Source organism: Sitophilus oryzae, unplaced genomic scaffold (genome assembly GCF_002938485.1).
Source record: "Sitophilus oryzae breed Bouriz unplaced genomic scaffold, Soryzae_2.0 scaffold_1494_pilon_pilon, whole genome shotgun sequence".
NCBI lineage: Eukaryota > Metazoa > Arthropoda > Insecta > Coleoptera > Curculionidae > Sitophilus > Sitophilus oryzae.
Window position 1 is genome coordinate 3,497,454 of NW_022146163.1, and position 18,307 is coordinate 3,515,760.

At 31.6% G+C, this 18,307-nt stretch overlaps 1 protein-coding gene across 9 annotated transcripts in view; it reads right to left on the reverse strand.

Moving 5' to 3' along the window:
- Positions 1-18,307, reverse strand: part of LOC115877511 (patronin) — a 210,518-nt gene that overhangs the window by 58,098 nt on the left and 134,113 nt on the right. For 8 of the 9 annotated variants that reach the window (XM_030893722.1, XM_030893719.1, XM_030893720.1 and 5 more), the window contains 9 exons: positions 16,632-16,828; positions 15,407-15,622; positions 11,557-11,857; positions 9,122-9,377; positions 7,925-8,042; positions 4,483-4,632; positions 2,531-2,658; positions 2,048-2,268; positions 1,203-1,500 (listed from right to left, as the gene is read on the reverse strand). In XM_030893722.1, the coding sequence (XP_030749582.1) occupies positions 1,203-1,500; positions 2,048-2,268; positions 2,531-2,658; positions 4,483-4,632; positions 7,925-8,042; positions 9,122-9,377; positions 11,557-11,857; positions 15,407-15,622; positions 16,632-16,828 (1,885 nt within the window). The remainder of the gene's footprint in view (positions 1-1,202; positions 1,501-2,047; positions 2,269-2,530; positions 2,659-4,482; positions 4,633-7,924; positions 8,043-9,121; positions 9,378-11,556; positions 11,858-15,406; positions 15,623-16,631; positions 16,829-18,307) is intronic. The other variant, XM_030893721.1, reaches the window with a different exon arrangement.

Below are 18,307 nucleotides of genomic sequence, written 5' to 3' on the forward strand. Positions count from 1 at the left end.
TATAAACTCGCCTTTAGATTTTTGAGGCTTGTCAAAGTCTTGCCAAATTATAGGTTATAATTTTGTGTCAACATACGTCAAATACTCTGCGTTTTGGAAGATGATGCATTTTGAATTGTATTATTACATATGTTTTGTGTCTTTTGAAGTCAAGTGGAGGAAAAATCGAGGTAAAATTAATTGTAGACGCAGAGCACAGTTTATAGTTAATACTCGGTGCCCAGGCAGAGTCTTATACACCAATAAAGTTACCATCAATAAAGATTGTATACCATCTCCTCATAGATAAGTGCATCTCGTATATGATACAAGGATCGTACTAAACATATACTAAAAACTGGAGTAGCTGTAAAATAACGACATCACACGATAGGTAAATAATGGATTTTAGTACTGCAGAAAAATAATGTTAAAAGGTAATGGTTTAAAAAAATTAAGATTAAAGTTAATTAACCAACCTTTAAGGTATAAAATTCGGTAAGTGTTATTATTAATAAAATAGTTTGTTTTATTTATTCCTGTGGAATATTATAAATTTGTTTAAGTTATATTGATAAATAATATAATAATAAATGCGGGAAGTTTCTTGAAGCTTATAAGTAAGTAATCACTTGTCACTCAGATTTTAAATACTCATATATTAATTTCCAATTGTACTAACTTATTTCTTTGTAAAATAAAATAAACTACTTTGAAATTAAAACATCATATACCGATTTGGAACTGTGCGGTCTGGATTTTAACGTGTAAGACAGTGATGTAGACAGCTCAATGAAAAATCAAATGAGAAAACAGAGATACAAATTGGGTCGATACATTTCTTCTATGCGGTATTGCCAGATTTGCATCAAAATTTCAAACCGCACGCATTTGCAAACAAGTATGCATTTATGAAAAATCTTGCATCTATGGTTGGAACTTTATTTTTTACTATTTAGTTACTCATTTTACTACAGCTGTAATAGATTACATTTAGCTTAGATATATTATCTTCATTTCAGTAGTATATATAAAAGTTTTTTTTTCCTACAAACGTAAAAAAGCGGCAATACTCGATGTCGCTTTTGATTTTGTCTCTCTGTCTGTCAACCAGTCATTTATATTATTCTCTGTCACACGCATTAAAATCCAGACCACAAAGTTTGGATGACCAGCAGGGTATTATTTCGCAAGACATAATACAGATTTATGCCAATCATTACCTATCCATGGTATGGTGTAAAACAAATCCACCCGGCGTACTTTCAGACTGTATAGGTTGTGGTTTTCCCCAGGTCCTCAATTCCGGTTGTTGAGGCTGATAGAGATCAGGCGCTGGTGGCATGTGAGCTGTCGGCGGTTGTTGGACTTGACCCCACGTACGCCTCTGAGTGGTAGGGGGCGGTGCTGGTGAACTATCATGCAGGAAGAATTGCGATGGGTCGACTTGCTTTGGTTGCGAGTACAGCGATTGAGGCACGTGAGGCGCGCTTAAGGATGTTTGTAATGGTTGACCGAATGCTGAAAAATAAATAAATTAATTACAATGTTGGAATTCATCAAAAACTTAGTAGTTAGGGTCTGCCCAACTATGAACTGAACATATGACAGTGACAGTTGTCCACCGTTTTAAATAAAAAGTAATGTTTTTTTTTTCAGTTTTTGATATATTCTGTCAAAATCATCCTTCTCTCGCTGAATATATTATAATAAGTAATATGAAACAGAGTACTCTTTTTTTGTCCGTTACGAAAATTTGTTTTATTACTAAATTAGAGCTGACAAATTGGTTTACGCTGGATCAACGCAGCGGTGTTAAAAAAATAACTATTTTATTTTGTAGATTGTCTTCAACTCTTTTTTGAAGAAATAAGATTTGATATAGCACTGTATAGAATGTACTAAAAATACATTAAATTTATAGGTATGTCGAAGTATTTTTGTTTTGTATTGCTAAACTTGACAACTTGATGTTGTTGAAGTTATTGCTGTATTACTGCTTCAAATCCGTTTGTCAGATAATATATCCGTTGAAAGTTAAACATTTTTTGAACAATTTATCACTTACTTTGCTGCATATACTTGATAGGATGATAGTAATCTTGTTGTTGCGGTGGATGTGACGGTTGCCTCTGCATCGTATGCAGCTGTTGCTGCTGTTGCTGAAGCTGCAATATCTGTTTCTGTTGTTCGGCGATAATTTTTTGTTGGTGTTGTGTTTGCATTTGGGTTTGCTGAGCGGCTAACCTTTGAATATCTGATTGAATATCAGAAAGACTAGAATTCATTCTGAAATAACGAACACTTCAAATTAATTTTAAAACATTTTTCTCCTTTAGTTGCTAAATATTAGTAATTAAATTATTCATGATAATGACAGTTTTTTTAACAACTACATATATACTAAGTATTTTTTTACACAATCATAGCTAAGAAAGAAACCATAAAAGACTAATACTCGATAACTAAAGTAAAACACAAAAGAAATGAAAATTTAACTTACAGTTTACCATAAAATTATGAGCTTAAATGATAATTAGTTATTACTTACTGAGCCATCGACTGTTGATATTGTTCTAAATCCATATTTTCTAAATCTGGAGTTCTACGAGTTTCTACAAACGGTTGAGTATCGTCTAACCACTTTTTCTCCACTGTCGTGGCATCGTCCGTAATTTCCTAATAAATATAATGCAAGAAATAGAATATTGTGACTTTTCTAAACATATCGGAAGCTGTTGTAACATGGTCTACGATTATTCTAAGAGGCCTAGCGACATCATAAATTTTATTAAACAAATAGTACATAAAAATCCAAATAATATATTAATTATTGCATATCAGATCAAAGCTACCAAACAAATCGGACATACACAAATAGATAACAGTTTAAATTTGGAACACAATAGTCAATAAGTCATAATACGACTCTGGAGTGTTCTTACTAGCATAGATTCAATTAAGTCAAATTAGAAATCGAAAAATTTTTGGTCATTTTTGTGTCTACAATTACTATTTTTTATGTTAATGCCTTTTAGAACTCTAGAAACACCGTAGCAAAATTGGTATCAGTTTAAAACTAATATTTTTGTGTACCTTAATATTTGTAATTCAGAATGTCGGGTGTCATTTGACATTTAAATGACAAAAACGTTGCTATCTTCACGAGTATCCACTCTTCGTGGAAACAGATTTAGGATAAACATTACATACTACATATACAGGGTGTCCCACTAAGAATAGCTCTCGGCTGTATCTCGGAAAAAATTAGTCGTAGAGCTTGCGGAAAAAAAATATTTGTAACTAAAGAGACCATGAGAAATTGCTGGAAATTATTTTCAAGTTTGTAGGACGGCCGCTAGAGACCGTAACTTCTATGGAAAATAACAAAATGGAACTTTTAAGAAATTTTGCCTAGATACGATGTAATATAAATAATAGGTTCATAATCTTCAGTAAATTTTGGATCTTTTTTGTTAGAACTATTTTCCCCTATCTGCTTAAATAAAGTGGTGGGGGAAGGTTAAAGAGTAAGGTAATAAAAGCTTAACAAGTCAGCGAGCACCGCATCTTGACATCTTTTTTCAAACCAAAGTTATTAGCAAAATTATAATAAATAAGAAAATATAAGCCCTTAATTACCTTATTTTTCTAACACGATATCACTAGCCTTCTCGATTATTACCATTTTAATAAAAAAATAAGATAAAAATATTATTTCATTCAAAAAATAGAACTACTAGGTGATGTATTAACATCTAATAATTAAGATATCAATGACGGTGGATAAGAAACGACACCTCAATGAATTCATGGTAGGCTTTGGAAAAAAGTTGCTTTTAGAGGAATAGTTTAAACATCAAAATATTATTATATCAACATTTTGACAGTCTCAGCAGCGTTTTTTTATCTTTTGATTGCTTTTCTAAAAATGCCTTTCTTCAGTAGAAAAAAACGCTGCTAAGACGATCAAAATGTTGATCTAATAACACTTTAACGTTTATACTATTACGTCAAAAGTAACTTTTTTCCAAAACCTTCCATGACTTCACTGAGGCGTCGTTTCTTATTAACTGTCATTGATATCTAATTATTAGATATTAAGATTCTGATTTATGGTATTTTGGTATATTGTCGATTTTTGAATAAACTAATCATTTCTATTTTATTTTTTGTCAGAATGTTCATAACCAAGAGAGCTACTGTAACCGTGTTGTAAAAATAAGGTAATTAAGGGCTTATTTCTTCGTATTTATTATAATTTTGCTAATATCTTTGGTTTGAAAGAAGATATCAAGATGCCAAGTATGCCGAGAAAATTCGTTTATTGCTCTGATAATTATTGAGTAGCTTCTTTGATTTAATGACATTTGTATCAAATTTACGTAAATCGTTACACATTTACAATTACGAGTTCCAAACTGAATTGAATCTATGCGTTCGAACAGAAAATCGGGCACGCAATTCGATGCAAGCAAAACTAAACAAACGAACAAATAATACCTGCAAGGTAAACGGCCTCTGTGGTTTTGGTGTGGGAACGGGTTCGGGGGGACAGGGGCTTGGTGTTTTTTCGCTAGAGCCCCCCTCTGCCGAGTCCGTGGCCGACTCGGCAGCATCGTTCGGAGGCGATTTTACAAAATTACCTCTTCCCTGAAAGTTAGTACACAGTGTTTCAGACAGCCCGACACCTCTATTAGATCAAACAACATTCGCCTTGACAGTAACGATCGGTGGAATATGTGTGTGGCTTTGGCGGAAAATCAACTAGTTACCGTCGGTCGTTTCGAGAACAATATCCACAAAAGTATCTTTAGAATTATTAAGTATATACAGTCTCCCAAGCTGAGCATGCATTAGAAGTTTCTAGAGAACTAGATCTAGATCGGAGATTTTTTGCACATCATTGTTTAACAATGAGACCTATCAATTAAAAATATTTTCAACATGGCGGCACTTCCGGGAATACCGGAAGTGGACAGCAACTTTCTTATTTTAAATGAGTACTCATTACATACTATTTTTTATTATATTAAATTCTCTATAAAATTTTATGAATTTTGATATCAATCACTCTCTACCTAACATTAACCGTTTTTGAGAAAAAAAAATATTTAAAATTTTGGAAGAAAAAAACTGCCTGTCAAAAAGATTTTTATAGCCTAAACGTCAAATTTAGTGATTACCACAGCCACTGTGACATAAAGAGAAGATATGTGGCTATCTATTTCAAAAATTAAATTGTTTGAATGTTATATAATATTGGTAACTGCGGTAACTGTCATGGAATTGGGAGATTAAAATCGATTTTTTCAAATGGAAATACACTTTTTTTATTTCACCAGTGAAAAGATTTTTCAATTCTTTATTTTTCGATTATACATGTTGCTATACCTAAAATGAATCATTTTCAAGTTTTCTAAGATTTAGTTTTAAAGCGTAAATTTTTTTCTTGATTTTATCTAGCTTCCTTTGACGTTAAGTGTCAAACCGTCAGACAGTTTATTTCCTTCAGTCAAAAAACTAATTATCTGAATTTCGTATATTATAAATACTGCTGCTAAAACTTTATAAAGTGTATTTATAAAAATATATATCGTATTGTTACGTTTTTCGTCGGTTCCGTGTGGATAGAAAGTCACAATTTATTTAACACTAATTAACAAAAACAATAACGATTAAAAGACTTAAAGAACTATATACAAACTATTTATAACTATTTATCTAGAAAGAATTTATTTTGAATTTAGCGCGACAACTACTGTACTAGTCTATTTATTTCTGTATTCTTCAGGCCCCAGCCGCCGGATTTTATACCCACAGCTAAAGATTTCTCGAATAATCCATAGATCGTTAGGTGCATAGAGAAGGTTTCGAATGTTCTCATATATATTACTCCATTCCAGTGAAACTCAATTCTTCTCGAACGTTCGAATGAATCATTACGGTGTCTATTCTTTAATGCGATGTTAAGGTCGCCTGGGGGCGGGACATATAGTTGGGTTAGATCGAGTCCACACGGGTCCGCAACAGTATTTTAGCGATATCTAATGGTAAATATGACATGGCCAGACTAAGGGCCAGATATAGTTTTACATCGCTTGAAGTCATAGGCTACTGGTTAAAAACCAGAAAAATATACGCTCTAAAACTAAATCTTAAATAACTTGAAAACGATTTATTTTAAGTATATGAACATGTATAATCAAAAAGTAACGAACTGAAAAATATTTTCACTAGTGAAATAAAAAAGTGGGTTTCTATTTGAAAAAAAAAATGATTTATGATAATTTTTTAATCTCTCGATCCTATAACAGCTACGGCCAATATTATATTACATTCAAACGATTTAATTTTTGAAATAGATAGCCACATGTCTTCTCTTTATGTTACAGTACAATTGTAATCATTAAATTTGACGTCTAGGCTATAGAAAATTTTTTGACAGGCAGTTTTTTTCCTCCAAAATTTTTAAATATTTTTTTTCTCAAAAACGGTTAATGTTAGGTAGAGTGTTTGATATCAAAATTCATAACATTTTATAGAGAATTGAGGCGCTTAGAATAAAAGGGATACAAGTAACTTTTTTCTAAATGCAGATTTAGATACTTTAGGTACCAATTTATTTGGTATAAAATGGAGTTAAGTACATTTTACAGTGGCACTAGGTAGAGTAGAGTGTAGAATTTACTTAATTTCCTTTTATACTAAGTACATAAATTGGGGATATCTAAAGTGTCTAATTCAAACTTTCTTTATTGCACTTATGAAACGTTCTATTGCACTTATGAATAGTTTTCTTTTCCGAAATTGGTGACGTCATTTCGTAAATTACTGCACATTACTATACATTTGTAGTCCTATGTAAACACAAATTAACTGCGTTTAAATAATATAGCGTGTTGCTGATGTTTTGAAAATTAGCCTTTCTTATACAGTTTAAGAAGTAAGAAGTACGATTATATTTAATTATTTTAGACATCTTGAACTTCTAGAGTAACAAAGTGTATTTTATTGTATTAAATCTACCTTTGTATAATCAAAATAATTCTAAAGATCAATAGTGTGGGTAATGCTAAAAGACCGTGTATAAATCATTATTAGTTATTTAAAAAAAAACGGTGCAAATCTTGTAAAATGCGTGTGTTATAGTTGGTGTACGCTAAAAACTCAATATCTACTTGTAATAGATATAATATAATTATTTCCAAAAAGTATATCTAACACAACAGCAATTTAAACCTTTAACATAACTATAAGTGATCTACATTACAAGCTTAAGTTAATAAATAATTATAGAAGTTCCAGAAAAATTGAAAAATTAAATTATTTCAAATTAGCCAATGTTGAGGATAAATTAATAACTTAATAATACTATGATACAAAATTAGTGGGGCATGTGCATTTTTATTATTAATTGACATAGTCTGAAGGAATTACAGAGAGATCTAGCTAATATAGCAGCAGATTTTAAACATTTTTTTATGTGTTTGGATGTTGTGGAAAGACCGAAAAACCACAGCTAACATAATAGAAAACCATGCAAAAGATATCAAGATAAAAAAATACTAAAAATATTTTACAAAATAAAAAAAATACATTACCAAGACACTAATGTATTCATAAAATCTACCCTCAAAACAAGCAACTATTTCTATGTCTATGGTGATGACTGTCTATGGTATGATTCTGGTATATAAGAAAATAGAATTTATGTGCCTTATAAAACCATGAAATGAATCTATATTAAATCGAAAAAAGTATTGAAATTTCATTTGGCGACATCTTACCGATTCAGCCAGCTAGGAAGTAAATTTATACGTCATTGAGTTAAAGAAAGATTAATATGATTAACATAGAAATAGAATGTACTTTTACACATTTGACAAGCTTCAGTGCAACCTGGGTATACTTAGATTCCCGAAAAAATATATAAGTGACTTACTTTAACTACTGCTTGAAGAAAAGCAGCTTTTCCTACTTTTTGTCTTTGCTTATTCATTGCTACTTCCATTCTTCTTTTCTCACTTTCAATATGGCGACGTTTTTCTTCTAATTTTAACCTGCGTTACAATACAATATTTGTAATTATCTTTAGCTATAATTTTCTGAGGAATTAATTTTGTTTATGATGTTGGTTGTAATTTAGCTCATGTTGAACACATTTTAATTATAGCCTGTACAACGAGAGGATACATGACAGTGACAGTTGTCTGTCATTTATATTCATAGTTAAGGCTGTATTCCGTTGCAAAACCAGGCGAACCAGACCGGTAAACTACGGTAAAGAGCGGTTCCTGAAAAACATTGGTTTGATACGGAACGGTTTGGTAAAATACTGAAAACGTCAAATGTTGACGTTTTCTAAATTTTTAATGTACCTATTCTCGGCTTTTAGGTTTGCTTCTTTTCAATGGAGTTTAATATTGAAAAGTACTTTATTAATAAACTATTAAACTCGGTAGACAGCTCAAGTGAAGACTTGCACGTCCAATATTAAAACAGATCAATAATAAATAAACAAATCTAATCAATATTTATATTTTTATAGCTTACAAAACATTCACGATTACTTGTTGTCTTGTTTTTCATGTTTTTTTTTAAATGTTCCTGACTTTAAGGAACAATGGCTGCATGATAAGTTTAAATGGTCCTAAAAAGTAATTCTATTTAGCAAATGAAATTTATTTACCTTTACTGCCTACCTCCATTGCTTTTGGATGTAAATACAAAATATTATTACAAATTTTAGAAATTAAATGAGATTTTCACTGGAACTTCCAATATTTATTAATTTCTGTCACATAAATGACTTTGATTGACAAACAAAACCAGAAAAACCAGCCTTCTCGCGCTGGTTAGTTTGGTGACAGTTATAACCGAATTTTTCAGAACAAGAAAACTTTCAGGAAACCGATAGAAACGGAACATAAAACCCAAAGAATATACCTAGCTAGAACTAGAGGATAAAACCATAACCAAGGTAAGCAACGGAATAGACCCTAAATTGTATTTTCTGTCATTTTTAGGACGTCCTCTGTCAAAATCTTTCTTTACTTCGAAGGAATTTAAATGGGATCCATGATAAAATATCTAAATATAATTCTAATATAACAGATAACCAATTCATATTGAATCTTACCTAATATCATTCAACTGAGAAGCCATGACGTTACTAGGGCCACCGTTCTCAGCACCGTTGCTCGGACTTTCCTGAGTCTGAATATTATTGACTTGTTGTTGCCAAGTGGTTGTGTTTGGCAGTGTTGCGAAGGAGGTTTTCTTTTCGGCGGCGGGGGCGTTGCCGTTCGTATTGCCTAATTTGTTTAGAAAACTCGACTTCGGAGGGTACTCTTCTCTATCGTTCATATAAACTAAATGTATCCCTTTATTTTCACCTAGAAAGTACAACATGTTATTAGATAGTTATTTCCAAAAAAGGATTTATGATTTTTATATCGCAATATATTATGTACAGGGTGTCCCACTAAGAATAGCTCTCGGCTGTATCTCGGAAAGTATTATTCGTAGAGCTTGCGAAAAAAAACATTTATAACTAAAGAGGCTATGAGAAATTGCTGGAAATTATTTGCAAGTTTGTAGAACGGCCGCTAGAGGGCGCAACTGCTATAAAAATAATAAAATTGAGTTTTTACACAGTTTTGTCCAGATAACTAGTACTATAAATAATAGCTTCATAATCTTGAGAAAATTTTGAATATTTTTTGTTAGAACCATTTTCCCCTATCTGCCAAAATAAAGTGGTGGGGGAAGGTTCGATCTGTTTTTATTTAGATATTAATAACTTCGGACTGGATAAACGGAATCCAACAAGCGAGAGCTCGTTTAAAATAGCGTTTCTTTTTCTATATTATACTGTATAATCGATAATAATAAGCTTTTGAATGTAGACGCCAGGGAGCGCGGACTTACAATTTAACAAACATTGCGCGTTTTTTTTTAAATTAAATGCGATAGTATATGTAATTTTAGCTGATGGGAAAAAGTAATAAAAGCTTAAAAAGTCAGCGAAAACCGCATCTTGATATCCTCTTTCAAACCAAAGATATTAACAAAATTATAATAAATACGAAAAAATAAGCCCTTAAAATTACCTTATTTTTATAATACGGTTACAGTAGCCCACTTGATTATAACCATTCTAAAAAAAAATAAGATAGAAACGATTAGTTTATTCTAAAATCGACAATATACCAGAATACCATAATAGGTACTAGGTGTATTAATATTTAATAATTAAGATATCAATGACAATGAATAAGAAACGACGCCTCAGTGAAGTCATGGTAGGCTTTGGAAAAAAGTTGCTTTTGAAGTAATAGTTTAAAGTCAAAGTGATATTAGATCAACATTTTGATAGTCTTAACAGCGTTTTTTTCTCTTTTGAAGAAAGGTATTTTTAGAAAAGCAACCAAAACATAAAAAACGCTGCTGAGACTATCAAAATGTTGATATAATAATATTTTGATGTTTAAACTATACACTTAAAAGCAACTATTTCCAAAGCCTACCATTAATGCACTGAGGCGTCGTTTCTTGTTCACTGTCATTGATATCTTAATTATTATTATAGATATTAATACACCTAGTATTATGGTATTCTGGTATATTGTCGATTTTAGAATAAACTAATCGTTTCTATCTTATTTTTTATTAGAATGGTCATAATCAAGAGGGCTATTGTAACCGTGTTATAAAAATAAAATAATTTTAAGGGCTTATTTTTTCGTATTTATTGTAATTTTGTTAATATCTTTGGTTTGAAAGAGGATATCAAGATGCGGTTTTCGCTGATTTTTTAAGCTTTTATTACGCTTTACCATCAGCTAAAATTACATATACTATCGCATTTGTTTAAAAAAAAAACGCGCCCCCTGGCGTCTACATTCAAAAGCTTATTATTATCATTTATACGGTATAATATAGAGTAAGAAACGTTCTTTTAAACGAGCTCTCGCTTGTTGGATTCCGTTTATCCCAGTCCGAAGTTATTAATATTTAAATAAAAACAGATCGAACCTTCCCCCACCACTTCATTTTGGCAGATAGGGGAAAATGGTTCAAAAAAAAAATATCCAAAATTTTCTGAAGATTATGAAGCTATTATTTATAGTACTAGTTATCTGGGCAAAACTGTGTAAAAACTCAATTTTATTATTTTTTATAGCAGTTGCGCCTTCTAGCGGCCGTTCTACAAACTTGAAAATAATTTCCAGCAATTTCTCATAGCCTTTTCAGTTATAAATATTTTCTTCCGCAAGCTCTACGACTGATACTTTCCGAGATACAGCCGAGAGTTATTCTTAGTGGGACACCCTGTACCTAATTGTAAAATGCATTAAACAATAATATCAAATTTAAAAAAATCAGGTTTTAAATTAATTAAAATCCCAATTTAAAATTAATTAAAAAAATCAGCCTCGCTATTTTGTAGAGGTGAGAAAGTGAGAATGACAAAGTACCTATTTTTTCACAAATCAACCAAAATTTAAGCAAAATCAAAGAAAGTAAAAAATAACATGGACTTCCAGTAGTCATATTAGTCTGATTACTCACCGATCATCTTCGTCTTGCCCAAATCGGCAAAACTCATCCTATTGCCCGCATCGCCGTCCACCAAATCCTTGATGACGGCCTCCTTATCGAAGCGGCTCTTGAGCGTGATGTCGTCGCTGCTCATTTGCCGCTTGATCCTCTGGATCTTCTCCGAGCCGTCGTCTTGTTTCTCTTCACAGCCATTGTCGTAACCTAATTGGAATGAGCCTCGCGCGTCCTGCAAGGAAGATCTGACGGGATTGTTCTCGATCGGGGTCGGGAAACTGGGCGCGGATATTTTTCTACCTACATGTACAGTCATCTGAAAATAAATTACATGTTATTACAGAGTTATTCCATACATTACAATATTATGTTATACTAGCATGTACCCTGGAATTCGTTCGCGTCGAATTAATCTTTTGCAATGGTGATGATAAAGCAAAGCAAGAATTTCCATTAACATACAAACTGGAGCACAATCGTGGTTAATCAATTATCCAACTTTTTGGAACACCCTGTATAATTTTTTAAAAAATTTCAAAATATGTAAAAAACAAAATAAATTATGCGTGTCCAAGCGTTTTCCCGAACGACTAACCGTTTTTTAAATTACAAATATTGTAATATTTGAGGGGCGTTTTCACTCTCTTGGAATTTGAGATTCGAGAAACCCCTCCTTATCGAACCTCTACACCCCACAGTCAATCCGTTTGCCAAAAATCAGCTTTAAATGTCAAGCAGTTTAAGCAGAATCGTGATTACTCAATGGTCATATTTTATGAAACACCCTGTATAAATTTTTAAAAAAATCTTAAAATATGTAAAACAACAAAATAAAATATACGTGTTTAAGAGTTTTTCCGAAAAACTCACCGCTTTTTAAATAAAAAATATTCTAATATTTGAGGAGTGGTTTCACCTCCTTACAATTCGAGTTCGAAAAATCACTACACCCTAAAGTCAATCCGTTTTCCAAAAATCGGCTTTTTACGTCAAGCGCTTTAAGCAGGATCGTGATTAATCAATGACCAGATTTTTCGAAACACCCTGTATACATTTTTAAAAAATCTTAAAATATGTAAAAAACAAAATAAAATATACGTGTTTAAGCGTTTTTTTTTCAGAAACTTTTTTTAAATAAAAAATATTGTAATATTTGAGGGGTGGTTTCACCCCCTTGAAACTGAAATTTCGAAACATCCCTTCTTGTCGAACCACTACACCCTAGAATCAACCTGTATGCCAAAATTGAGCTTCTTACGTTGAGTGGTTTGAGCAGGATCGTGATTAATCAGTGAGTAAGTCACTTAAGGATTTTATATATATTAGTATAGATTATAAATTCTGGAATGTAGAAATATACTTGAAATTTACACAGTAGTACTATTTTCTAGTACCCCTCCTGTACGTCATTTTTTTTTGAACCTAGATCTTGAAATATTGTCGCTCAAAGTCGTACATTTTAACATACTAAGGGCTGGCAAAGGTTAGACTTGGGTCGAGATTTCCGTATGTAAGAAAAGTACAATGCGTTTATAATGTACTGAACAAAGAGAGGGCAATAAAAACGTTGCCAAACGTATGAAATAAACCGAGAAGCTGTGCACATTGCTAAGAGGCGTGGAAGGGGATATAGCAGATTCGTCGCGGTCGGCCCAATCAGTACTTAAAATTCTAGGAAAGTGTGTTCAGCTTCACGATTTAATTACGTCTCGTCATACTTTATTTGTTTATTTATCAACGAGTCGTAATTTTCCTTAATGCTTGTACATTTTTAAGTTAGTTAGAAAGACTTGCACTTTGGTAAAAATAAGTGAAATTGAGTTGGTGTTCGGCAGTGGTCAAGCTATTAGAACTCATTTAAAAATCGATATCTCGAAATCAATTGGAAACAATTGATTATAGTCTTTTTTAAATATTTTCTTAATATTTCTCTATATTTTCTTCGCAGACAGTATGTGAAAAGTTTTATAAATAAAAAAGTTACATGATTGCTGAAAATTGCTATGCACTAAAACTAAAGAGATGTTTTTTTTTTAATTTTTGAATGGAAAAAAAACAAGCCTATCGAATTTTTCTTATTTAAACATCTTGTGAAAGAAGTAGTTCTTGAGTTATCGCGTGTTATGTGTTAAAAAGTTGAGTTTTTAAATTATCGCGATTACTGACGTTTTCTCGTTATAAAAAAATGACACCTTAACGATATCCTTATAATTCCATTTCAGATGCTCAGAAACATATCTAATGATTTTATCTAGTTATCTTTTCGAAAGAAGTCTTTTAAAAATAAGCGGTTTGCGATAGTGATTTTATTTTACTTGATAGGGAAAGGCGTACCGGAGAAATGCGGCAACGCCGCAACATCACACCGTCGCATTTCTCTCACTCCGATTTAATAAGATCGCTATTCAATTTACTTCCACGCATGTAAATACCGACCTAAAAGTAAGAGTTGCCAGCAAGGTATAATGGTATTTAAATTAGTTTCATGGGGTGTAACAGAAATATTGTAAAAAATATTCCTCTGATACAGGCAGTATTACTGTTTGAACCTACAGAAGGAATTCGAGAAAACAATCGATATTTATAAAACGTTTATCTATAAAATTGCAAAATTTCCAGACATGAACTATAAATTTAATATATTTTTATTATATATTATAATGTGTTCAGCATATATTCTTACGTATAATACTAAAGAATTTTAACGTAGTTCATATTGTTCGATCTGTTTTATTTAATAACATGTCTTTTATTCTGTATAATCTGCTTATTATGAAAGATTTTTCAAGGATATCATCGGCTATATATCATCGGCGCATGGCCGCCTATTCATCGAACATGATTGGCGAGAGTACGTCACAGAATTTGTTACCACGCGGTTGCCATGGCTTTTACGCCATTCCTATTGGCTAGCATTATCCCCAACTTCACGGTCTCTTCTGAAAGGAGTAGAAATATTGATTACTATTGAAATATCCAGTGGCGGTGTCATTCTTTTGATCATTATTACTTCATTATCTTTCATTATTTTATACCGGTTATCCTAAACTTTATTCCTATATTATAATATATTTAATAGTTAAGTTGTGTTTTATCGATTTGTTATCTTGTTATAATGTTTTTCGTTCGTAGTTTTTAATTATTAGTATTAAGTTTGATCGTATATTTGAGTTTTAAAATGAATAAATTTGTTAAGGGTAAGACGCTACATAGCCAGACGAGAAATAATAGCTAATTTATAAAGGTAAGTAGAATAATAATAATATAATTATTAAAATATTAAAATTAAATATTAGCTAAAATGAAAAGCACACATTTTACCAAAATATTTTGCTAAGTTAAAATAAATATAAATAAACGTGGATGAAATTTCATTTTGTTTATTTCCTTGTGTTCATAATAGTGTTTGCGACGAAGAAGCTACAGAGAGTTCGCTTAAGTTGCCGCATAAATGTAAACTTGAGCGGATATCTCTTTATACCGGAGTTAGCGTATCGGTTATAAAAAAATTCACACAGAAGATAAAAAAAAGGCTGGAAACTAACCCCGATAAAATGTTATCCAGCCCTGGAAAGAAACGACCACGTGAGATTGCTGTTGAAAAGCTAGATGACTTTAATTTCCAAGTGGTCAGGAATTTGATAAAAATATTTTATCTCGAATTCAAAGTCGTCCCCACAATTAGAAAGCTTTTGCAAAAATTGCAGGAAGAATCAAATTTTCCTTTTGGCAGGGAAACGCTTCGAGGGTTATTAAAATCAATGGATTTTTTGGCGTAAATGCCAAAATAACAGAAAAATATTAATGGAGCGGCCCAGTATATTGCACTGGAGATATAAATATATACGCGAAATTCGGTTCTTACCTCTTTATCTGGATTCCTTCCAATAAAATTTAAATTATCTTGACTACCACCGAAATTTTCTATAGTTAGTTGCGAGTCGTCAGTCGTGGAGTTCCTTCTGCTTCTTCTACCGGCGAAACTAGTTTTTCTATGCTCGTCCCAATTGCTCGGCTTTCCTGCTGCTATTTCGCCTCGCTCGTCAGCCTTGCTGTCATTATTTTGCTTCTCTTTACTGACCTAATAAAACAGAAAAGCAAAAATTTCAAAGCAAAAATTAAGGGCAAAGTCAAATTTGCGTCTCAAAAGTGGCTCACCCCCGATAACTTTTTTATTTTTTCAGATAATAAAACGAGATTTGTTATGTTAGTATATGATATAAATTAGGATTGATTGGCGTATTCTATTGTTATTAGTCACTTTTTTTTGACCAGAAATGACATAAAACTTCTGATTTTTAAATGGCACCCTAGGTATTTTTTTACTTTATTCTATAGAAAATGACACTCTGGATAGAATGACAGACTTTTGACATTTTCGCTTAAAAAATCATATTTTAAATTTCATTCTAGAATGCCATGGTTGTGTTAAAAACACTAATTTTTAATCAAGGAGCCTTGGAAAAATAGATTTGAACGTTTAATGTTTTTCGTGTCTTGTCATGGCCTGTTAAGAGATGCTCACATTGTATTTTTAATCATATCTCAATTTTTTCAAATGGAACGATTAAGGCTCGTTAACATATTTGGAAAAAGCATTTTTTTACGAATAATTTGGTGCTACACACTTAGTATTTTGAGTCAAATTGTCGTTCTGAACCGCATATTACAATTTAGAGTCACCTTCATTCCATTTGAAAAATGATGGCATTCTATTCAGAGTGTCATTTTCTATCAAATAAAGTAAAAAAAATACTGAGGGTGCTACTTAAACCAAAAGTTGTAGTCATTTCCGGTGAAATAGGAAGTGACCGACAATAATTGAATACGTCAATCAGTCCTAATTTATGCAATATACTAACTAACCAAATCTCGTTTTTTTATCTGAAAAAATAAAACAGTTATAGGGGTGAGCCATTTTTGAAACGCACCCGGTATAAAGTCTGTTCAACGAGTCAGGAAAGATTTCGACAGATGACATCCAAAAAATGACATAAAATACAATTTGCCTCTGAATTAAATTGACAGATATAACTGTCACTGCCACGGGACAGACTATAGTGAGCTTGAATTAAATAGACGGTATATACCTTCAATCTTGCTGGCATTAAGGGTTCCTCGTTCACCACAGATCTTAAAGTTGGTATTCCTCTTCCTCTATGAACTACGAAAGATTCATCGGAACCTCTTCTAAGACTATCCTCACTAAATTCTGATGCTAAAGTTTGTTGGCTTTGTTGTAACGAACTGGATTTCTTCAGAGGTACATGGGTTGGAGTTTTCAATGCTAAACAGACAAAAATATATTAAAATTAGTATTTTGCTTTAGGTATTATTAAAAACATGCAAATGTTCGCACATCCAAAAATTAGTAATGAAATTTAGTTAAATAAATAAGTGCAAATGTAAGTCATTCGGTGTATTTGTAAAAAATAATAAAAAACACTCATGTAAAAGCACTGTTTGTGGATAGTACCCTTACAAAAAGAAAAACAAACAGAGAAATGAAGAAGAGTTTCATGCCATATGCTAAATAAATCTAAAAAGCTCGTATCCTAAGTTGTTTTTAATAAGTATTAGTAACATAACATTAGTAATAGTGATATGAAAAACTACTATGGGATATAAATTTGTTCTCTAGTAATATTACAGTAGTTTAGTATAAAGTGTATCCAACACCAAGGTTTGAAAGTGAGGAATATACAAAATATTAAAATAAATATTTTTTATTAATAAAATAAATTAATTGTATTCTATAAATTATAGAGTTAATTTGTAAAAGATAAATAACCAATAAACATAGTAAATCATAAATATAATTTAATGTATAAGAAAAAACATAGCACATATACAGGGTGTCCCAGGTTGAGCGTGCATTAAAAGTTTCTAGAGAACCACAATATCTAGATCGGAGATTTTTTGCACATCATAGTTTCACAACGAGATCTACCAATTAAAAATATTTTCAATATGGCGGCACTTCCGGAAACACAGGAAATTGACAGCAACTTTCTTATTTTATATGGGTGCCCCCATTTTTTATTATGTACTTAAATTCTCTGTAAAATTTTATGAATTTTGATATTAAACACTCTATATCTAACATTAACCGTTTTTGAGAGAAAAAAATATTTAAAATTTTTGAACGAAAAAAACTGCCTGTCAAAAATATGTGTAGAGTCTAAACGTCAAATTTATTGATTACCACAGCCACTGTGCCATAAAGAGAAAACATGTGGCTATCTATTTCAAAAATTAAATTGTTCGAATATCATATAATAATGGCCGCAGCTGTCATAGAATTGAGCGGTTAAAAAAATATCATAAATCATTTTTTTCAAATGGAAACCCACTTTTTTATTTCACTAGTGAAAAGGCTTTTCAATTCCTTACTTTTTAACTATACATGTTCCTATACCTAAAATAAATCGTTTTTGAGTTATTTAAGATTTAGTTTTAAAGCGTATGTTTTTCTTGATTTTAACCAGTAGCCCATGGCTTTAAACGTCACGTGATATAAAACAATAGATCTGGCCATGTCATATTGTGACGCTCTGTTCAAAAAACAGCATCATTTTCGAGCCAATTTTGCGCTGTTTTTTTTTTCGATCATACGGAATATTATTAATAATATCCACTATTAGATCATCACTAAAGAGCAAAAATACGAGATACACTTTTTAAATTGTTAAGTGGGCAGTATTTATACTATAGGAAATTCAAATAATTCGTTTCCTGACAGATGGAAATAAATTGTCTGGCCGTT